This window comes from Hippichthys cyanospilos, chromosome 19 (assembly GCF_059441005.1).
Source record: "Hippichthys cyanospilos isolate Australia breed blue-spotted pipefish chromosome 19, RoL_Hcya_1.0, whole genome shotgun sequence".
Taxonomy (NCBI): Eukaryota; Metazoa; Chordata; class Actinopteri; order Syngnathiformes; family Syngnathidae; genus Hippichthys; species Hippichthys cyanospilos.
In genome coordinates, this window is record NC_142387.1 from 13,022,082 (window position 1) to 13,046,424 (window position 24,343).

Consider the following 24,343-nt stretch of genomic DNA (forward strand, 5'->3'; position numbering starts at 1 on the left):
TAGGTGAAAATTTCTTCAGGGGCCAAATTTTTCCATTTTAGCAACTAAATATTTAGCCCCTTAAAAATCATTGTTACATAACAGACATATGCTCGAGCTAAAAGACATTATGGAAAGTCAACTTCTACTCCATTTCTCATCCAAGCGGTTCATCTTTTGTTGCCGTGGACCCCTAAAAAATATACCCCAAGCCAACCTAAAACGGCCACTTTAAATGGAGGTGGCAGATTTCCTAAACATTTTTAGGTATTGGTTCTTGAGACTTTTTTGTGGGTCTAATCATGAAAGACAAGTCTACCAAATTTCATGTTGCTATGTCAAGCCATCTTTGGGAGCTGGATTTTTAAAGACAAAAACTCCCAAAATCCTAAAACATTCATCTAAAGCCGTGCACCATTCCGAGACCCAGCCTTTGCATTTGTGTCCACTGGTGTGTCCATTTTGTCTCAGCAAGACAGCAAAGTGAATTGCATGCCTCCTAAACACAAGACATTGGAAAGTTCAGGATGTCCTCTGGCGTGGACACTATGAATTACAATTGAAAGATATAACCCGAAAACAAACGTCCACTAAAGTGGACACAAATGAAGAAGCTGGTTCTCAGGTGGATAATACAGGTTTCTAAACAAATAATTTTTCATTTATCTAGAATTTGTCGTCGATTTTACAGCAATTGGACAAAATCTCGTCCAAGCAATTTTTATGGACCTTTAAAAATGTCCAAAGGTTTTAATACGATCAAATTAGCCAAGATTATAACAATCGACCAAGGCGTCATTGAGACGGCGCTGACGCTTGGATAAAAATGCGTATCGACCCACATTTAAACGGCTGTAATTAAATCCTAATGGCACGTGGAATTTGCTGGTGGAAACCGCCGTTATCTGTTATTGGGATGCGGCCCGCCGCCGCGAAGAACGCTTCGAGTGTCCTGACGTTTGCGCCATTACGGCGACTCCACCGAACGAACGCTAAGCCGCTTTTAGCCGGTTAGCGGCAGGCGCTAACAAGGGATCAAGCGCGTAACGAGGGGAGCGGCGTCCTTATGTGGGACACCTGAAATAGGCCAGAGGCGGAGGAGCGCCGGGAGGCTGCACGGGAAACCGGGGTGGGGGGGGGGGGCTTAAGTGTGCTATCATAGGCGTCTCTTGTGCTCGCCTGCTTTATTTGCGGCAGTCAGGTTAATGAGTCCACCGGCCCACTTGATGTTGAGAGGCCCGCCACAAAGAGCCGCCTCATTAGCGCTCGCCTGGCACGCCGTGCCCGCACAAAAGCCGCATTCACGCCTGCTGAATGCCTTCACGCCGCTCAATGCTGCCAGCCGCGCTGGGGGGGGCATGCCAGGCCAATCCCCCCAGCCGCCATGCACGCGTCCTGGACTCTGGCCAACCATGCCACGAGCCCTCTGCCCCCCATGGCATGCCAATAGTCTGTGCTAACATATATATATATATATATATATATATATATATATATATATATATATATATATATATATATATATATATGTTTGTGTGTGTGTGTGTGTGTGTGTGTGTGTGTACACACACAATATAATATATACACACACACACAAACACACACACACACACACACGTATTGTCGATAAAATATAGGTACTGTCTGAAAAAAGTGGTATCAAACATCCCTAATATATATATATATATATATATATATATATATATATATATATATATATATATATATATATATATGTATACACACACACACACATACACACACAGCACTCACATGTAGACCATAAATAGTTGAGTAGTATAGTAATATTGGCATTTTTTTAAATACATTTTGAATATCATGGCAGCTATTCAACAGTGTCCTAGAGATATTGACTGAGATTGAAGTTAGCTTGCTATCATGCTAACTTGATTGTGCTTCCTTGGTAATTGGTATTAGCATATGGTGCTATTGTTCAAAATAAAAATTGGGCCTATGAGTTAGCAAAGTATTTCTTAGTATGGTTGTCGTATTAGTTTAAAAAAGACACATTTTATAATTTCAAATTGCAACTGCTGCGTACGAGCGGATTGGCAGGGGGGAAATTTGGATGCTAGCTCGCTATCATGCTAACTTGATCTGCTTGCTTTGTAATACAGATGCATATAGATGCTAACGTTGAAGAAAATTACCAAAAATTTGAGTTATCGTCATTTTCCTCAGCATGGCTGTCGTTAAGTGTAGAAAAAGACACGTTTTATTATTTCGTCATGTAACTGCCGCGAACCAGCAACCAGGGGGAAATTCGGATGCTAGCTTGCTATCATGCTAACTTGCTCTGTTTGCTTTGTAATATAGACGCATACAGATGCTATTGTTGAAGAAAATGAATGGAAATATAAAGTATAAAGTATAAAAAAAAGACTCATTTTATTATGTAACTGCCAGGAGGAAATTCCTCCAACTTCCATTTATTTTCCATGCATGTATTATGGACATACATACATCCTTTATGGCAAATTATTTTTGGTTCTCCAGTTGGAAGTCCATTTTGAGGCGCATGCAAATGGAAAGACGCATCTCATGACTGATGCATGGGCAAAAAGGCAACGCTCCGGCGCCTCTCGCCAGGCGAAAATAAATATATAAATAAAAAATGCAATCCATTTCTCCTGAGTGGGATGGGGGTCAGGAGGAGTTAAATATTTCCTGCATAGGCACTCGTCTATTTTTAGCAAACAGCTGAGCCGACTGCAGTGATGTCAGTGGTGGTGCTGATGGAACGCTTTGTTGTGTGTGCTGCAAATGGGGAAAAAAAAAAAAGGAGGGGGGGGGTTAAGGAGCCAAAATGGCCGCCGACGGCACGGGACCCGCTTCTCAAGCTAGCCCAGTTAGCATGGAGGCTAACGGAAAAGGTATGTATACAATATTTATAGTAAGCCTCCGGGCTGGTTCCCCGTGTCCTTAAAGGAGAGCGGTTGCCCGGCAACCGCTATTGTTGCCATGGAGACGCGTGTGTCGGCGTTAACTCTCATTCCGACGCCGCCGGAGTCAGACTAAAGGTACGTCGCTCACCCGCAGTGTTAATACAATCGCGGCGGCGGATTTCGACGCGCCGAACGCCACAATGTCAACAGCGGCTGGATCATCTTATCAACGTCGGAAACGTCGCGTGAGATGTTAGCATGTCGTGCTAGGGTGATTTGTTGTTTCTTTGAAAAAATAATAAAAAGAAAACAAAATGATCGCCTATTTAATCGTTCAATGCCAAAGACATATTTTTATGTATCATGTAAGACGCTAGATATTTATTTTGGTGTTATGCTACTATGACACTTTTTGGCAGCGCGTATTTAAATGTGTACAAGAGTTCCGTTTATTTGCTACATTGTAAAAAAAAATAAATATAAAATGAGGCTACGGATTACAAGCAATATTTTTTTATTAAAACTTGTGAAGAAATATTGTTTTTATTTGTTTTAATTTAGTAATTTGACTTGTTCTTTTTCTTTGTATAGGTATTAATCCATTTTTAATTTCTATTTAAAGATACACATTAAATGGATCATTATTAAGGGTCTCATTTAATTAATATTTCTTTAAAAATATTGCTTGTAATGTTTCCTTATTTAAATTCAATAAATGTGTTTTTTTTTCCAGCATTTGAGGCAGTAAATTACAGGTAATATACATTATATTATTATAATTATATATATATATATATATATATATATATATATATATATATATATATATATATATATATATATATATGCATGCATATATGTTAGCATGTATTATATTATGTATTCTTTTTATAATATACAATTATTATTATTTTCATTATGAAGGTGCAGTTTTACATTGACATTCAATTCAGTGTAGTTATTTACAGAATTATTATTATTCTATTTTTAGCAGGACATTTTCACATTTCTCCCCCTATATTTCAAAGTAAAAGCTGCCGTTTTCAAATATCATGTGGGATGGAATCCACCATCCATCACGTTTCAGAAGACCTTAAAAATGAAAAAGAGCAAACCGACGCAGAAAAAAAAAAACAGCTTGGTGAGTCAGAAGAGATGATCCGATGTTAGAAATAGTGGGGGTGGCGTGGGGGGGTTGGGGGGGGTGTCTATGGATCTGCTGGTTGACATTTCGCATCACAGAAAAAAAGGGGAGGTGGAGAGTCAGGTGCCCTACATGCACGTATGACCTCCCGCTAATGTCAGGGTGGGGAGGGGGGATTATTATGCTTCTCGCTGTTTCAACCACATCAAACACTCGAGGTGCACATTGGTCGCTAGCCAATCGTAGGGCATGTAACCAGAAGTGCCTTGACCTAAGCGGGATGACCAAAAACGTCTGAGTGAGACAGCTCAGCTCCTCCAGCTTATCAGTGCGGCACTAATATGGGTCCTTGGACACAGAGGATCAAGAATATATGGCCCTGGCTATTTTTTTCTTGTCTACTTTTGTAGTCAATTTGTTGCTTAAAGCAATGGGCCAAGAAATTTTGTGATTTTTTTTTTTTTTTTTTTTTTTTTTTAGCAAAGTACACCCTAACCTGCACAAAGCACTTTTGGAAAAAAAAAAAAAAAAAGACATAAAAGAGAGCAGAAATGAGATGGGAAAAATATAGAATAATGTTTTAAATATTTTGTGTTGTCAAAATATTAAAAAAAAAAATAATAATGAGATGAATATGTAGTCAAAAAATATTTTAAAAATACATAAAAACAAAATGAAAAAATGTATACACATATAAAATTAAAAGTATTTAAAATCTTAAAATCTAATTGAAATTAGACTAAAAAATATATTTATATGTCATCAAAAATATTTACAAAAATAAATAATGAGCTGAATGTATATTATATCTAAAAAGAGGCAAAATATTTAAAAATACATAGAAACAAAATTATATATATGATATATATATATATATATATATATATATATATATATATATATATATATATGATTAAAAAAAGGTATTTAAAAAAATAAAATGAAATAAAAAAAATATATATATATATATATATGATTAAAAAAAGGTATTTAAAAAAATAAAATGAAATAAAAATTAGATAAATATATGTATGTATGTATATATATATATATATATATATATATATATATATGTTTAAAATGTAATTACATTCAAATGAAAGTTGTATGATTAACATTATGTTGTATTTAAATAGAGAGGCAAATTTCCCAGAAGGGTATGAGCAATAGTTGCTCGCTTAGCAGGGCGCTGGCCAAACACAGATGACCTGGTTGCGTTTGCACGCAAGCACTACATCACAAGCACTGCTGCTGACAGCTCGGGAATTGAATTGCAGCGCCTGCCTCGAAGTGCACGGTGTCGGGATGCTAAAAAGCGCAAGGACGCCCATGTAAAGCTTTCATTCTGCCGCGTACTACCAAAGCTGTAAACGCAAAGAGCATGACGTGCAAAATTTTGCAAATATTATTGGCAAATTTGACAAGAAGTGACGCTTCTCTAAAAGCCCTTCTAGGATACCAGCAAGTTCACTCATGACGCTACTATGGCGGCCAGTTCCAAAATGGAGGAATTCCTCGTGTGTGTGTGTGTCTCTATTGTTCCACTCCCAAACAATGCACACATGAATGGCACCAGGGCCCTTTTGCATGTGCGTGGGTCAGCGGGCCTGCCATTCGGGGTCCCCGTGACCCCCCCCAACTCACAATGAGCCACACAATGGGGTCACCCTGCTTTTGTCAATTGCTCATGCGCACACACACACACACACACACACACACACAAATGCTCTAACATTTGACAGAGTGAATAAAACAGCCACTATATATATATATATATATATATATATATATATATATATATATATATATATATATATATATATATATATATATATATATATATATGTATATGAAGAGGTGTGTGTAGACTGTAGGTTGATATTTGTGGCTGCAGTGTGTGACGTCACCTACTGCATGGGAGTCGATCAGGGCAAGAAGTGAAACAGAGCGTTGCCCAAATAAGGAGGGATGGGGGCGTGGTTTTAAAACACGGACATTTGAACTTTGCTAGGTTTTGCGCCAACGCCCGCTTAAGAAGTGGGATGGACGGAAAAAATTGCAAGGTGTATTTTGATGAGTAATAACCACGCAACTGTATTGTACAGTTTCTCTGTCGGCTTCTTGGTATGGCGTTATTAGCCATTTTTCGCTGAGGATAAAGAATATATGTGCGTGAGTAGCTAATAGAGTAAATCTGTTTCAAAATGTTTTATTGACAATAAACAGCTTAGTCTTTGAAAATTTTTGAAAATATATTTGAGTGATGTTACAGATGCTACGTGTTAGCATCAGTGCCTACGCACTTACCCATTGTATGTTAGCATTAAGCTAATATACATACATACATATATACTATTAAGCTAACATATTTTTAACCATGTTTTGGGCAGTAAAAAGCTTAAAGTATTTTCTTTTTAAAAACGAATATTTGTTAGTTAATTGTTCGTTAATTTGTTAGCTTGAGTGTCTATGCACTTTCCCATTATATGTTTGCATCAAGCTAACATAACTTTTTTCTTATGATTTGTTTTGACAATAAACAGCTTATTTTTTTGTTTTCATTTTTTTTAAGAAAGATGCTTTTAGCTTGAATCTTTATTTACTTCCTGATTTTGTGTTATCATTAAGCTAACAGTTTTTTTTAGCATATAATAAAATTGGCAATAAAAATAGCTTAAGGTCTTTCCTTTTTGAAAAAAAAAACTATATCGTAGGTGTTAGCTCGTGTGCCTATGCGACATGTTAGCATCAAGCTAACACGTAATCCTCTTTTATCTGTGAAAAAAACTCATTCCAAATAATATTTAAAAACGATACCTGCCAAGCTACATTTGCACCTGCACCCTCCAGCGCATGCTAGCACGATACCTGCTTTTCGCGTGCGCTCATTTGCATACGGCACCGCCCACTAATGGACCCCTGCAAGCTTATAAAGATGATTAATTGCAAGCGGCGACTGCATCATTCATAATTACTACATTGCACTCAAAGCATGTATAAAAAATAGAAGACATCTTTTAAAACGTGTGCATTGTGTGAGGGAAGAGAGAGAGGGGGGGGGGGGGGCGTGGGGGGAAAGGGGGGGGGGGGGCTGGCACTCATTGTGATGCACACGACGACCTGCCCTCTTTGAGGCAGCAGCCATGCTTTGCACCACTGCTCGCCGCCTCTCCAGCACACACAAGCGCGGGGAATACATCTTTTGAGTCGGGCGTCTGCGATCGGACGCGGCTCGGGTGAGTATCCGCATCCTCCGTCCGATTGCCGCTATTTTCGCCGGCATGGCCGCCGTGTGCGCATGTGCATGCGCTGCACTTGCCATTGTTATTGCGCTGCGATTGCACATAACGATTACAAATAAATAAATCATAAAACCGGCGATGAAAATGGGGAGGTTAGAGGCGATGGAGTTCCGGGAGGGGATCGGAGAAGGTAGCCGGGCGGAGGTGAAGAGATAGCGGCTACGATGGGGAGGTGATGCACTACCCCCCCTCCTTTTTTTTTCCCACTTGCACAAGCCTCCCCCGGCTCTCAAGTGGACGTCTTAAAATGGCGTTGCCCTTTGTTTGTGCACCCCCCTTTCTCTGCGCACGCGCACGCACGCGCATCACCATAACTACCATTGCGTTTGCTAATTACGAGATATGACTCTCAGTATGTAATGCAATTGCGTTTATGGCGTTTTAAGTTTTCATTTTGTGAGGGGGGGAAAATATGCAGCAATCCTGCGCATGCGCAGGAGAGAGGTGTGAAGTATTAGTGCGTGCTTGTGCTTTTTTTTTTCCTGGTGGAATAGAGCAATGTTGCGTAACAGGCGCACGGGCATTTTTTTGGGAAGGGGGGGTGAAAACACACACACACGCACATTTACATGCCCGCGCACACACATGCAAAAAAAAAAAAAACGTCCATCCTCTTCGTCATTTTTGAGTTTCAAGGACACAGGGGTGATAGCTGGTGGATGCTGGGTAATATAGAGGAACATCTGTTTGCCTAGTGACGTCATGATTCACCCCCCCATTCCAGCCCTTCCTTCTCTCCCTCCTCCCTCCTTCCATCATCCCAATCCTCTCTTGCGCTGAAGGCAGATGCCTCGTTTGTTTGGCCGGAGAGTGATCATTAATCTGCAAAGTCAGAAAGGAACAAAAAAAAAAAAAAGAAGAAGTTCCTCTCGGTTCGCTTGTGGACTATACCGGACTTTCTTTCGTTTGTGTTCATTTTCTTCCTTTTTTTTTCTCTCTAGGTGCAACAAGGAGAGGTTGGACTTTAACACTTTTGCGAGGATCTTTTTTTTCATTTTCTTCCAAAATAAAGCAGAACTCGAGGACGCAAGCGGGAAGATTTTTGACATTTTTTGGGATTGGAAGTGGTTGTCGAATGGAATGCAGCAAGAAGGATCTCTCTCTCTCTCACACACACACGCACGCACACACACACATCCGGTCCTGCGGGTTGCGTCTCTCCGTGTTCACAGCGGACCTTGATTTAATGTCTTACAATTAAGGCACGCGGTGAATGCCAAGAGATGATCCTTCTCGTCGTCTATCGGAATTTCCACATGTCTTGTGTTTTTTCCCCCCAAATCAAATAAATATGTTGAAAAAGCTGATTTTCTCCCTGAGTGTGTGTGTGTGTGTGTGTTAGGAGAGCTGTCCAGTGTGTGGTGCTGAAATCAGAGCCTTTTGTTTCACTCAGCACAAATGCCGACACTCTCTGCTACTTAGCAGCTCAGCGTTCCGCGAACCGCGAAAAAAAAAAATCCACTTTGCTTATTTTTCACGGATTACAATAATTTAACACGCGGAGTATACGTGCGGCATCGCTTTGAAAAGTCTTTTAATTGCACTTTAAATTTGCGATTTGTGACACAAACACTGTGGAATGTGGAATTAAATCCGGGTGTGATCGAGTAATTCAATTGTTAATGTTTTTTTTCAATAAAACACAACATATTGTGTTGTGGAATAAAAGCGTCTGGCGTGATTTAGTTTACTTGCGCCCTCCTGTGGCGAAGCGAGATATTGCAGCATTCAAGTCGTCTTCACTTTGCCAATTTTTTTATTTAGAAAGCGTAAAACCTCTGAAATTAAGTCAGAATGTTCCAAGATTCGACAAAAAAGGCAAAACTTCAAAAATAATTTTGACCTTTGTGTTTGCTTTTCCTCGAACAATAAAATTTTATGTTACATTTTTAAATGAGTGAAAAATAACTATTGGACTTTACTTGCGTAAAATTACATTTTTGGAAACATATTTCCTCTCGTTATAAAAAGAAAACAATGCTTACATTTTCAATTTACTCACTTTTCATTTAGTATACTAGCAAGATTAAAGTTTTTCAAGAAAATAATTTCAGTATTGTGTTCCAAAAAATATTATAAATAAAAGATTTTTCTCTTTCATAAAATTCTGACTTTTGCATTCATTCATTTCACGAGATATAACATCATAAATCTTGGGAAAAAATGTGAATTTCTTGTTAAAAAATTATTGCAGTATTTTTGTGGCCCTGATACAAGGATTGCACATATAAAAAAATCAATCAATAAATACAGACAAAAATACATAACATTTTGTATATTTTTGCCTCTAAACATGAGAAAGGCAAACTATGGTTCGTGGGCTTTATTTCGGTCCCGCCAGAGCATTTGATGCGACCTGACACGTAATATTAAAAGAAAAAAAATACATAACAGTTGACCTTGCATCACATTTATCCACGAGATCAGTCATTAAAAAAATGTTGACCGCCTTTGGAAAAAAAAAAAAAAATACTGCTCCTCCTTCATTAATAGAATGAATGCGGGAGGAGGGGACAATCCAATCACGTCCTCCCTCAACTCATTTCCTGTTTATTTCTTTCAATTAAGTAAAGCAATCAACAGACTACAGAAAACTGCGCCAGAAAGAAAAACAATTACACTCCAATTAAAACCCAAACAACTTAAGAGGGAGGAGACGACGTCCAATAAAAGAAGCGCTGCAAGTAACCAACTCAACACATTTTAAGGTTGCTGCGTCACGATGACGTCACAAACGACGTTCGCATTTTGCCAAGTGCAAAAAATACCTAAGCAGCGCACCGGAATCTGCTCGAGTTTCCATCATGGGACTTCAAGTGGAATAACAGCGTCACCCTGTGGTTATTTGTGTTCATTACATTTTAAAAGGTCCGGAAACGTTATGGTAAAATAAATAAATAAATAAATCACGCGGAAGTTGGACCACGAGAACAAGACGACGTTTAGTCACAAATACTCCAATGTAAAATGTGACGTTGGCGACGCCGTGTGGCCAAAAGGAAGACTTGCAGCTTGGCGAATGTCAATTTTGTTATGATTCAAAGTAACGTGAAACTTGAGGTACATAGTCAAATTTTTCGGTTGAACGCCCATCAAAAAGTTACTAAGCATCTAAGCAAGTGGCACACTCAGATACAATTCCAAAATCTCGTCAAAAATCAGACACCTTAATGAATTTTAATTTAGAAAAAGCCACTACGATTGCATGCTAACCTTGCTAATGCTAAGCTAACCTCCATTCTAGTGTTTTTCCTTTTCAAAAAAGACATTTCCATCCCCTTGAGACCAAGCCTATTAATTTGTGTCCACTCTCGCGTGTCTCAGCAAAGGGAGGCCAGGATGTCCTCTATTGAGGACACTAAGACTTCGTCGGATTGCTGCAATGAGTCAAAAGCTGTAGATCATAAACCCATGTCCACTCCATTGGACACAAATGAACAGGTTGTGTCTCAGGAGGCTATAGGCTGCGCTAGAACAAAATCCTATTTTTACATGGCGAAAAAAAGCCCACGGTGTCCAAATTTGTCCTGCAAGGGACAGAGGAGTTACGACTTGACGAGCGAGCGAGCAGAGGAAGTCTCGGGAACACCTTCATGGCCAATCGGCTCGGCCTAATGAGACAAGATGGGGCCGGGGCGCGGCGTGGCTCGGCGGCCATTACGGCCTAAGTCTGTCAGCACTTTGGTAATGAGGACGGCACGGCGGCTGGACACCCAGCGAACATGAATATACATTAGCTTGACATGACACAAACGTACTCAATGTGACCTCACGCCAGGCTTCACTTCCTTGTAGCCTGAAAGCGCTGGCCCGTGCACGCGCACACGCAAAATGAATCTGTTTCAAGGACATCGTAAAACTGTACACTTAACTGCACGCTTCAAGTACCCTATCTTTCCACAAGAGGGCGCGAATTCCCCATTCAACGCGCCCCCTTATTTCGCACATACTAGATACTGACACAGTGGATGAAAATGGAGGAAAAAAAAGATTACTTGAACTGCTGAAATTTACTGGAGTTAATTATGTGTATAAAAAGCAAACTGCCTTTTTAACATGCCCCAATGTGATTGGTTAACTCTAAAGTGACATTTCCCGGTTTTAAGAGCAAGTGGACGCCTGTGCACTTTGTTTTTGTTTCTTCTCTCCAAAATACTTTGTTCCTTGTCAACCGAGTTCTACATGATTTAAGTCACGCGCTATAGTTTTCAATTGATTCATATTGGGGTGTAATCTTTTCATCGCACACGGTCAAACGTTGCCTTCAGGAGCGTTGCGAAATCATAGATTTCAATACGCAATTGATCGATGGTTCCACTATTTAGTTTTGTGTGGCTCTGTCTTGCTTGCTAGCTGTTGCTAGCTCTATTGGGAAAGCTCTGATTAGCTAGCTAGCTTGCTCAATCTTTTAGCTCTATTGGGGAAGCTCTATTTAGCTATCTAGCTTGCTCAATCTTTTTAAGTCGTATCTATCTATCTATCTATCTATCTATCTATCTATCTATCTGAGTAGTTATATTTAGCTAACTTGCTTTATCTTCAGCTAGCTAACGTCATCCATACACCCTTAAATATCGCAATAGCAGTTGAGTTGTAGGAAAGGTTAATGTCCACAAGATGGCGGAATAAGCACGGCTATGTCAAGGCGCAAGTTCGTCGTGGGAATCCCGGGAAGCGCAACAAAAAGACAATAGAAAAGTCCACAAACGCAATGGGACGCGCACAATAAACTCCAAGCCGTGTAAGTAAACGGAGGAACGAATAAAAAGAAACTGAACGTCGTCATTTGTATCACCCCCAAGCGGAAGCCGCAGGTCCGGAAAGCGGTTTGCCACGGCGTAAACGGCGTTAATTAAAACGTTCAGATGACTTTGTCGGCGGGGGGTCCCAATGGGCGAATCCCTTTTAATAACCCGCCCCCGGATAATAGGGCCAAAAGGAAAGCGAGAGAGGCCGAGGACGACAGAGAAGGCGAGAGAGCGAGGGAGTCTCCTCCTCTTCCTCGGCATCTCGCCTGACAAGCGTGACAGCGGCGTCAAACTCGCAGAGGGCAACGGCAGGGCGAGACGCGTCGTCAAGAGTTGCCCCCCCCGCCTCCTCCTCCTCCGCCTCCTCCTCCTCCTCCTCCTCCTCCTCGCCCTCCTCCCAGCGAGGCGCGCCATGGACCGGAGGATCAACTTGAGCGGCGACATCTTCCACAAAACTCTGAGCGCTGTGTCCGGCAAGAAGATGCACGACCCGTACCGCGGCGGCGGGGGGGCGGACCTCCCGTCCCGCGAGCGCCAGTCGTCCCCGGGCATGGGCTGCTTCGAGCGCGGCGACGCGGACCCCATCCAGGCCGGAGGACTGGCCGGGGTGCGCGCGGCGGCTCTGGGGCTGCCCACCGGCTCCCTGTGCGTCAAGTACGGCGAGAAGGGCTCGGCGTCGGCGGCGGGCGCGGAGAGCAGCGGGGGCGAGCAGAGCCCGGACGACGACAGCGACGGGCGCTCGTGCAGCGACGTGATGCTGCTGGCCGAGCGCAAGGGCAAAGCGGAGGGCGGCGGGAAGAAGAGCAAGGAGCAGAAGATGCTGCGGCTCAACATCAACGCCCGGGAGCGGCGGCGCATGCACGACCTGAACGACGCGCTGGACGAACTCCGAGGCGTCATCCCGTACGCGCACAGCCCGTCCGTGCGCAAACTCTCCAAAATCGCCACGCTGCTGCTGGCCAAGAACTACATCCTCATGCAGGCGCAAGCCCTGGAGGAGATGCGCCGGCTGGTGGCGTACCTCAACCAGGGCCAGGCCATCTCGGCCGCGGCCATCCCGGGCACCACGGCGCTGGCCGCGCCGCCGCCCGGCATGGGCGCCTACGAACCGGGGCCGCCGCCCCCGCCGCCGCCGAGCTACCCCGCTTTCCCCTCCAGCGCCGCCGGCGTGGCCGCCGCGTCCTCGTGCCCGGACAAGTGCGGGCTTTTCAGCACGGCCGCGTCGGGCTTGTGCAAACAGTGCACTGACAAGCCTTAACCCCAGCGGAAGACAACCGCCGGAGGTTAGAGACTCCCGAACGACACTTTTCTAATATTTACACTCGATACTTGATCGTGTACATAAAGTCGTCCTTTAAGTGCTGGTGTGAATGACTGCGGTGGACTTTTCGACGTGGAGATTTTGGGTTTTTTTTTTTTTTGGAGGGGACCTGACAACTTTTTACCCCGCTTTTGAGGGGGATCTGCTGCTCCCCCGTCCCCTTTTTTTCATTTCGTTCTCTCTTCGCGGAATGTCAGATTTTTGTTTTTGCAGGAACACCGAGAACAATTCCATGTGTCTTTATTCGGGATGTAATTTATTCTTTTTTTTTTTTTCAAATTGTCTATTGCACATTCGATTTGTTTTTCTTTTGATGTATTTTATTTGATCAGATGGTTGTCAGGTCAAGCTGTGTATATACTCGAGTTATTCTACGAGAAGAAGGCCCGTTTGTATGTATTTGAGTGTTGGGAAAAAGCTTTATTAAAATATTTTGAACAACAGACGTGATCGAAATGTTCGTTCCTTGTCTTCATAAAGTAACTCATACGAGGTTGAATTTGTTGTGTTTTTAAAACAAAAGTGTGGCAATTTGTTAGCGAAATAGACAAAAAGAAAAAGAACGTCTAAAACTCTTACGTACGAGAGTGCTTCTACAAAAGATTTCGGTTACTTTCAGAAAAGCAATTTCAGCACCACGGACAGAGGCATTTGCATATTTTCGTCAAGTGCGAATCTACTCATGACAATACAACGAATTCTTTTTGTGTTGTTGTATTTCTGACGAGCACTTTCGACAAAAGGGCCCATCGCCGTGTCCCACTTCATTCCGTCACAACACTTTGGATAAACAAGATTTTTCTTTTCATATAAATTACGCACAATTTTATCCTAGCGTTTCAGAATCCATTTTAAAACAACAGAAACATTTAATCCATAAAAATATTCATATTAGTCCGGAGGAGATGATTCCCAAGGGGAGAGACGGAGCCATATGTGTAAATGTGCGAATTTGTGTGTGTTGCTCCTTTCGAAAGTGCGAATGTGTGTGTCTTTTCATTTTAAGATTGCTCCTTATCAAGAGGAAATTCTTGGGCAAAAGCGTTTTTTTTTTTAAAGCAAGGCAGAGGTTTTGTTACTAAAACGCAACATTTTATGCTCAGTTTAAAAATTAATGTTTCACTTCAATGGCGAAAAAAAATCAAAAGCTGTGCTTAATAAGTCAAAGAAAACGAAAAGAAATGTTTTACTGATAAAAGCTTTTAAGTAAGCACTAATATGTGTAATATTAGAAATATGATATACATAAGTAGTATATATTGAAACGTAATGAACGAATATGCAACAAATGGGCTTGAGACAAGTAAAAAAAATGATTGTGAATAATGTAGAAACAAAAATTTTCCATGATTGATCACAACGTGACAAAAAACTTGAGTATATTTGTAAAATTACAAAGAAAAAAAGATACGTGCAAAAAGAATGAAGAAAAAAAATATATTTGTCGTATTGCAGGTCAAATTGACTCGTACAAAAACTTGTGGAATTCTTCTATTTTTTAAAATATATTTTTAAAAATAAATACTAGAAATCGGACTTCCTCCTGAGAGCCACTTAATATTGCAAAGAAATGCTCACATTACCTTTGATTATATTCATATAAATAATGAGTGATTATTCACATTTTGATGATTTATCACAACGATTAATTCAACAAAGTAGAAAAAAATCAATCTAAAAAATTAAGTAAACGATCATTTCAACATTCCTAGAAAATCACAATAGCTTATCACTGGATGAATATTAATTATTGTACATTTCATGTAACACATCTCATAAAGCTAAGTTTATATTTTTATACTACTCACAGGTGTATATTCTTTATTCTGTGCAAAAAAAACATTAAATTATTGTTCACAGGTAAAATTTTCTTAAACTTTTTAAGTCAGGTCAGACACTCAAAACCTATTTGAATCATGACCAGTAAAACTGTGTTACACTGCCCCTGGTGGCCAAATCGGGCATAACAAAAAGCGCAAAAGTACTGTCCCACATTTTATTGATACTATTCTCTAATTCTAAACATATCCCAATCATTTTGGTTCCTTTTTGGAAGCATGACGCCATCTTGAATAATGCCTGACACCAAAACGTGGCAAAACTACCGGAAACCCAGTGGAAAAGATTTATTTAGTTGAAACCCACCATAAAATGTCCAATTTACCACATCCTATTGGTCTATATCATAAAAGATGATAAAGTCCAAATATACATAAGCGCGTGGAATTGAAACATCCTATCAGCAATGAGGGACATCCCGGCCGCGTGGCAGCGGGGAAAAAGCATTCCAAAGATATACGGTGAGCAGATATATGTGTCGGCATGGCTGCGGCACCAAATCAGCAGCGCCGGTCGGTATTTCACCGGATGACACCAAAATGATAGCCGCGCATTGTGTTACCTCGTAAAAAGTACACAAGTCAAGCATGTACACTTTGCTTGTATTCAATATATGTCTCTTTATCGTGTGTTCATATTTCGAAGATGATGTTATGGCATGACCGTGTTTTCTATTTGTCGCCAGTAGGACCCGAAATCGGGTCTCGGGCAGCGAAAAGACTCGTCAACACAGTATAAATGTGCAATTGGATTTTTTGGCGTGAAATAAAATCAGGATTCATCATTTTCAAAAGCTTTGATTTGAGAGGGTCATTTTGCAAAAGTGCGCACACCCTCTCATAAATGCCGTTGTAGCTGACGTTCAAGCCTAAACTAAATTAGATTAGCACACAACTGTCCTGCCATTATTCAAAATGTCTCCGACTCTCAAACCATTTGTAGACCAGAGTCCATTTTTAAGCGGCCCACGGCGTTTACTAAAAATGTTTAGGTTCAAGCAACCTAGAACATTAAATAACCAACAAACAGAAAGAAGACAAGGGCGGTTTACTCACGAGGAGAGCGTAGCTACAGGAACCTTTACCTTGTGAAAGTTCTGAAATTTGTTGTATATTATAAGACTTTCCTAAACATGCAGAAAAAAATAACGTTGAACAACTAAATTAGTCTCGACATTTCTCTTCATAACAATGATTGTGAATGAGAGCCACACTTTTGGTTTTAATGTTCTAGTACAGTGGTTAGGGTTAGGGTTTTTTCAGTGATGTACCCCCTGCAACATATCTTTTCAGCCACGTACCCCTTAACCAGTGCAAAGCATGATTGGGTTTAAAAAACAAACAAATAAAAGAACTTAAACCAAGCCATCATTGTCTGATTTATTAAACTTCAAACCCTTTAAAACTTCATTTGTATTAGTACACTAAAAAAATAATCGACCTAAAGTGTCCTCTTTTGGCTCAGAGGGGAAATCTGTAAGCAAAAAGACATTATTTTTCCACAAAAAATAATTAATATAAAGTGTCAGACCTGTTCTCAAAAGAAATTATCGTGAATAAATATTTGCTCAGAGAAAAATATTAGACGTATAGCATCCTCTTTTGGGGTTACAGTAGAGATCTTTTCACAAAAATAAATCATTAAATTAATTATTAATAAATATTTACAACAACAAAAACAATCAACAAAGTGTCAGACCTGTTCTCAAAAAGAAACAATTGCAAATAAAAATTTCCCCGCGGAAAAATATTCAACTTTTGGGACGATAGTGGAGATGTGTTCAAAAAATAAATCATTACCACGACAGGTGACGAGAGGCGGCACATGACAAATTGGGTCCAACCATTCCAGTATGGGGGAAATCTGTCTTTTTACAATAATTAATAAATTCAATAATTATGTTTAAAATGTCAGCAAAAGCCTACTAGAACAACAGAATTATATTTACGTTGAGCAATTTATTTATTAAAATGTGAGGTCAGGTAAACATATGCTGTTTATCGCATTGCGGGGGGGGGGTAGGATAAATAAGGCGTGATTATCCGCTCCGTGGGAAATGGGATTGTTGGGTAACATTTCGGTATATTCCATCTGCGGCCGCAGTTTGCGGGATTAAAATCGGCATAATCCCCTAATCCTTGTTTACTCTTTGTGGCGAAATCGGATGCGCTTTTATTCTGGCCGGATTAAAACGCGGCATGGCGGTCGGGAGGTCAAAACAACACGTCGGGGAAGCAAAACAAAAATATGACGGACGGGCGTTTGGTTTTTGAAATAGAAGAAGAAAAATGAATGAATGAAAAATGAATGAAAAAAAACGGATTTGAAACAAAGATTTTGCCACGTATACACGCAGCATTAGCATTAGCATCGGAGTGTGAGTTGGAAAAACGGAAATTTGGAACCTGTTAGCTTGTTTTGTTGACACTTTCGGATGATGAATGGATTTTTTTTGAGGACGATAATTGTCTGTCTACATGTGATGCTGCACTCTTGATATTCAAATATCAGTTTAATAAATATTTAAAGCAAGGCAAGATTGATGCTGGTTTTATTAGCTCTCTGATGGGTTTTTGCTTTGTGTGTTAGCATTAGGCTAATGAAATTTAGAACCTGTTAGCTTGTTTTGTTGATACTTTCGGATGATGAATGGATTTTTTTGAGAACGATATTTGTCCTTATCTTAGCATTAGCTTGTTTTGTTGACACTTTCGGATGATGAATGGATTTTTTTTGAGGATGATAATTGTCTGTCTACGTGTGATGCTGCACTCTTGATATTCAAATATCAGTTTAATAAATATTTAAAGCAAGGCAAGATTAATGCTAGTTTTATTAGCACTCTGAGGGACTTTTGCTTTGTGTGTTAGCATTAGGCTAATGGAATTTAGAACCTGTTAGCTTGTTTTGTTCACACTTTCGTTTTTTTTCGTTTTTTTTTTTAGGACGATAATTGTCTGTCTACATGTGATGCTGCACTCTTGATACTCAAATATCAGTTTAATAAATATTTAAAACAAGACAAGATTGATGCTAGTTTTATTAGCCCTCTGATGGATTTTTGCTTTGTGTGTTAGCATTAGGCTAATGGAATTTAGAACCTATTAGCTTGTTTTGTTCACACTTGTTTTTTTTCGTTTTTTTTTTAGGACGATAATTGTCTGTCTATATGTGATGCTGCACTCTTGATATTCAAATATCAGTTTAATAAATATTTAAAGCAAGGCAAGATTGATGCTAGTTTTATTAGCACTCTGATGGATTGTTGCTTTATGTGTTAGCATTAGGCTAATGGAATTTAGAACCTGTTAGCTTGTTTTGTTGACACTTTTGTTTTTTTCGTTTTTTTTTAGGACGATAATTGTCTGTCTACATGTGATGCTACACTCTTGATATTGAAATATCAGTTTAACAATTATTTAAAGCAAGGCAAGATTGATGCTAGTTTTATTAGCACTCTGATGGATTGTTGCTTTGTGCGTTAGCATTAGGCTAATACATATATACACACACATATATATTTATGTATATATTAAATATATATTATATATATATATATATATATATATATATATATTTCCCCCCCCCCAAGCAAAAATATCTAAAAAAGGGAGCCGCCAATAAGCATTTAATATGAAAAAAAAAACAACCCAAAAGGACCCCAAAAAAAAAACAAAAAGAAAAAATATAATGAATACGAGATAAATCATTCCCTGCCATTGACGACTAGTGACGTCAATAAACTGGCTTGGCAGTGAATGAGTTCATTTATTTCTAGTGTTTGGTGAAAAAAATAAAAAATAAAAAAACTGGGTTAAGGACCATGAAAAAAAAAAGTCATAATATGCAATCGCAATACTGAAGCTAAGATTATTTTTCACTGTGTATACTGTGGGAAGGTCGGGGGGCATCACTCATTCTGATCAATATGCAGATGGCGGCCCGCTCAGAGTTCATTAACGCCGAAGCGAGGTGGATTTCATCTCCTGTCTGCGATGTTCATTAACTCCGGCCTTCCGCGTTGAAATAAAGACACGGCGATGACACCACGAGAGCGACCCTCGCTCGAGCCGCGTCACGACGCCGACGGCGCCTTGTTTACACGTCCAAAAGCGCTCGTCACCTGATGGCCCCGCGTCGTTTTCAGCTCGGCATTAAGACGCGTTAAGGGCAAGGTCAACAACGTTGTCAGAGGACTATCACAAAAAATGACAAATCAGGCATCATACCACGCGAGGACCTCCGCCAAGGCTTCTCAAAAAAAACAAAGAGCGTATGATGGAATGCATTTTTAGTTCCTCATTCGCTGCCGTTGACGACCGTAGACGTCAAAGGTCCATTTTGAATGGGCCGGCAGTCAATGGGTTAAATATGATTCAGTATTATTTATAAATATTTATGAGATCCGGGACGGATTCATTTTCCGTTCATTTCAGTCAGGAAAGATGGATTGAGATATAGAATAAACTGGTATTCCAATATCCAATTAATTGACTGATAAATCATAATAAATCATGATATTTATATCATATTTATTACGTTATCAAATAATGTATAAGAAACTAATACGATAATATATTACGATATAAATTATACTATATATCATTATAAATTTTTTTTATAATATTTTAAAATAATATTTTTATAAAAATATCTGAATAAAATAATGATATAATATTCATAAAATATAACGCAATATAAATTATACAATATTATTAAGTAATTTTAATAATTATAATTTTTATAAATCATATTTTATAATAACATATTCATAAAATAATAATTTAATAATAGCAATAATAAAATATACAATATAAATTATACTATATTATCGTCAAGTATTTTAAAAACTCATTTTAATAATAATTTTTAAATATGTTAATAAACTAACATTGATAATAGCAATAATAATAATAAAATATTAATCACAATATATCGATGGATTAATCGATTAAAAAATTGGTGGCAAAAGTGAATTATATCTTGGCTCCTTGATATTTACCACAATCAAGATATGTATGATATGATATGTATGATTTATACGTTAGTTACTCATCCTGTAACTTCACAAAAGAGAAAAACGGTAAAAAAATGTAAAAAAAAAAAAAAAAAATCAGTAGGGGTTTGGAATGGTGGATTGGAATGTGATTTTTTTGTTTGATTGGAATGTGATTTTTTTGTTTGATTTCATTAACTCTTGCGCAGTATTTTGATCATTTTGGAGCCATTTTCTTCCACGTTATAAACTTTGTCGTGGGTGGGTGAAATTTCAGCTCCCTGCTGTCTTCTTTCAACGCTTTCCCTTAACAAAATCATTTATTTGATCGGGCCCTAGTTTTGATTCGCAAGCATCCTCGAGGAACGAAATCAACTCGTACGTCAAGGCACCGCGCTAGTTAGCTTTAGCTGCTTTATCGCCATATGAAAACGTAGCCAGCATCGTATCTTAGCATAGCTAGCTCATCGTTGCTAGCGGGGAGATTTAACATCCATGAATGCCAAACACGGGGGAAGGCGGGCCAGGCCAAGCGGAACCGCGCCGGCCCCACGTCCTTGGCTCCTGGTCGGCCTTCACCTCGCCCGCCCGCCCCCCCTACCGCCCCGCTTCACCCCGCGCGGTGAATTTTATGGCTAATTTCCGGCAATTTATCCTGGCACTTTTCCGAAGAGACATTCCTGCGGGAATAATGTGCATAATTTGCATAAATCATTCTGATCGAATGCATATCTGCGCCAGTGGCTCCGCCCCCTCCTCCTCCGTACACACTCCTTGTCTGATGCGCCGGCGTTTACTTTGTAATCAAAACTGACTTCGATGCGGGGAATGGGGGGTCGGGGGGTGGGGAGGGGGGGGCGCACAGTTTCGGAGAGTAATTATAATGAATGCTGAGTTTGGGAGACAAAACAATGGGTTTATCCTGTCCCTAATTCTTCCGGGTCATTCTTTTGTCTGAGGCTGACAGGATTGGGGAGGGGCGGGGCGGGGACGGGGGGGGGGGGGGGGGGGGGGGCATCTTATATCAGATTCTTTAGACAGACTTCTGACGACAGATTTTACAACTCTGGTGTTTTTTTGTTGTTTTGTGAAAGTAGATGTGTGCAATCAAAGGTTTTTTTTTTTTTTTTTTTTTAAATGATGTGCCCCCCCCCAGTGATTAGTGAAGAAAATACCCCCTAACCGGTGCAAATTTTTGGTTGAAAAATCATAAATTTGTAATATGTTCCAACTGATTTGCTCTTAAATTGAAAAGAAATGTTCTGCTCCGGTCACTGCATTTAAAAGCAGTAGGTTTGCTAGCTAATATATTCAATAAAAAGAAACCTTGAAATAAAAACACAAAACTAGTAATATCTTCCAATTATTTTGCTCTTAATTTGAAGATTTGAAGATCTGTTTGCCCGTACACCAGCCAATATTTTCAGGGGATAAAAAGACACCTTAAAAACTTAAAGCATACAACGAGTAATATGTTCCAATCAATTTGCTCTTAGTTTGAAAAGAAATGTTCTGTTCCGGTCACGGAATTGAAAATCATTCAATTAGGTTTGATGATAAAATAATGTATAAAGCATAAAACTAGTAGTACGTTCCAATTACTTTGCTCTCCATTTGAAAATGAATGTTCTGTTCCTGTCACGGAATTGAAAATCATTAATTTTTTCATTTGATGATATTTTCAAGGGATAAAACGACCCCTTAAGGTAAACGCATATACCTAATAACATGATCCAATTAATTTGCTCTCATTTGAAAAGAAATGGACTGTTTCTGCCTTGGCATCAAAAAGCATTCAATTGGGTTTGAAAATACATTCGTCAATATTTTCAGGGGACATGAAGACACCCCAAAATCCAGCCATAGGTCAAGAGAGACTAACATGTTTTTTTCTGTTGTTTTTTTTTTAAAGCAGCAGCAGCAGCCACGTCTGATTGTGCGCTCTCCACTCTCCTGCGGTATCGCCGCTGACAAGTGGACAGCTGTCTGCCGGGTGGACGTTAATCACAATAATCCAGGGCGGGCTAATCAAGACTGGGTGACAGCGCGCTAAATGACACGCCCGAACCAGCCGCTCGTGTAGGGATCCACGCGAGAAACCCCCGTCGGGGAGGGCAGGAGGGCGGCCATGATGATGATGATGAGGATGATGATGATGATGAGGCGGGTGCACAGCCATCCAGACAATAATTACTCTTTGACTGCGCTCGCATTAGGAGTCAGTCAAAGCAGATTAATTTCGAGCGATAGCGTTGGAACCTCCTAAATGCAGATTCTCCTAATAAGAGTGAAATTGTGGCGAGCGGCCCGCGCCGCTTTGTCGGCCTCACGCGAAGAGACAAGCTCTTCTTCTTCTGCATAAAACACTTGTCGTCTGCGGAATATCAGCGGAGACATTAGCGCGCTAACGCGTCTCGTCGGATGTCGCGGCCGCGCCGGGGCCCCTTTCGCTAAATACCCGGAGACCCCGAGAATTAGCCCGAGCGCAAAGGACAGCATCTGTTTGCGTGCTCGCGTCGAGCAAACAAGGCAATTTGCCGCCCGCCGAGGGAGCGGTTAATCGACGCTAACGTATTCCTCGCCCGTCTTCCTACACCTGGCGGGCGGGATAGCAAGCTAGCAGCTGTCCGGTACGGGGTGTGTCATTTGGAATTGACCTGTGTTTGAGGAAAAAGGACAAATGATGGCGCAAAAGTTGTCATTCTCGCCATTTTGCGTGCTAAACCAGAGGCTTTGAAATTGGGTATGAGCGCCCCTAGCGGTATGTGAAGGAAGCACAAGTGATTAGATTTGAACAGGGTTTCAGATGGTATAATTCATTCTAAATTAATGCAGTTTTAAGTGCAAATTCAGACAAGTTTTAATGCCAACGTCTGACTGCATTGACATTGGTTGAACGTTTGTGTCAGGAACAGTACAGGGTTGATTTTCAAATTGAGGGCAAATTAATTGGAATATGAAGCTATGAAGCAATCTGCGTACTCAAATTATGTCCAACTGCATTGACATTGGTTGAACCTTTGTGACAGGAACAGTACTGGTTTATTTTCAAATTGAGGGCAAATGAATTGGAATATGAAGCTATGAAGCAATCTGCGTACTCAAATCATGTCTGACTGCATTGACATCGGTTGAACGTTTGTGATGGGAACAGTACTGGTTTATTTTCAAATTGAGGGCAAATTAATTGGAATATGAAGCTCTGAAGCAATCTGCGTTCTCAAATTATGTCTGACTGCATTGACATTGGTTAAACGTTTGTGATAGGAAGTGTATCGGTTTATTTTCAAATTGAGAGCAAATTAATTGGAAGTTATTTTGAGAGGAAATTTTGTGCGCGCGCTATGGGTATTGGTACTCGGTTGAATAATTGTACTGGCATGTAAAAAAAAAAAAAAAAAGTGCAAAACATCCCTAACAGGAAGAATCCATTTTTCATTTCAAATTAAGAGCCAATAAAGAGGAACACGTAACATTCCATATTCATCTTTGAACAAACATATTGGCCGTTCCTTCCCCGCATGCAAACGACGCAACGATGCGCCGCCGACTCGTCCGAAGCGACACCCCGCGACGGCGCTCATCAGACCAAACACAAAATGGCCGCCCGGTGCCAAAACCCATCTTGGCAAAGCTCCTGACTGGGATCCTTTCCAGTCAACCCTCTCATCAAAAGAAAAAACACATGAAGGTGTTACTCAGATCTTTGTACGACCCTCTGGGAATCCACGCCTATGAATTGTGGGTAATTTGCTGGTCAGCGCTTTCAAGGTCGCGTACCTGGCAGAGCGTGAAACGTGCTCCTACTTGTGTCATCTTTTCCAGCCTGGCAGCCAAGAAACATGATGGAATCAAATCACGAAAGTGCAAAAGGCGGAGATGAGCACGACTTAGCGCCTTGATGAGGCTAATTAAAACATGGCGGGACGCGGGGGCCCCGCCAAGGATCAGCGGGTGCTAATGGGTACCCCATAGGCCCGCCGTAATGATGATGTCATAGAGACGTAGAGCCCATCGGCGAAAGCGCGCCCCCAACAAATGGAAACCGGGCCCGATTCAATTATAATAACGACCTTTTTTGCACGCTAAAAACATTTCATTATTGGAC

General features: G+C 40.3%; 1 protein-coding gene and 1 long non-coding RNA gene across 2 annotated transcripts; both read left to right on the forward strand.

The window, feature by feature from the left end:
* The first annotated feature begins 7,119 nt into the window (after positions 1-7,119).
* LOC148407994 (uncharacterized) lies at positions 7,120-8,638 on the forward strand. Its single transcript, XR_015863632.1, has 2 exons — positions 7,120-7,265; positions 8,273-8,638. It is a non-coding gene; the product is annotated as an uncharacterized LOC148407994 (long non-coding RNA).
* A 3,643-nt stretch (positions 8,639-12,281) lies between these two features.
* Positions 12,282-13,843, forward strand: bhlhe22 (basic helix-loop-helix family, member e22). The gene has a single exon (XM_088402019.1). It carries the CDS (start codon positions 12,492-12,494, stop codon positions 13,335-13,337), a length of 846 nt encoding a protein of 281 aa, XP_088258145.1. The 5' UTR covers positions 12,282-12,491; the 3' UTR covers positions 13,338-13,843.
* The last annotated feature ends 10,500 nt before the right edge of the window (positions 13,844-24,343 follow it).

What these genes read in the sequence shown, in the direction of transcription:
- bhlhe22 (XM_088402019.1), top strand. Translation starts at nt 12,492, where the DNA reads ATGGACCGGAGGATCAACTTGAGCGGCGACATCTTCCACAAAACTCTG.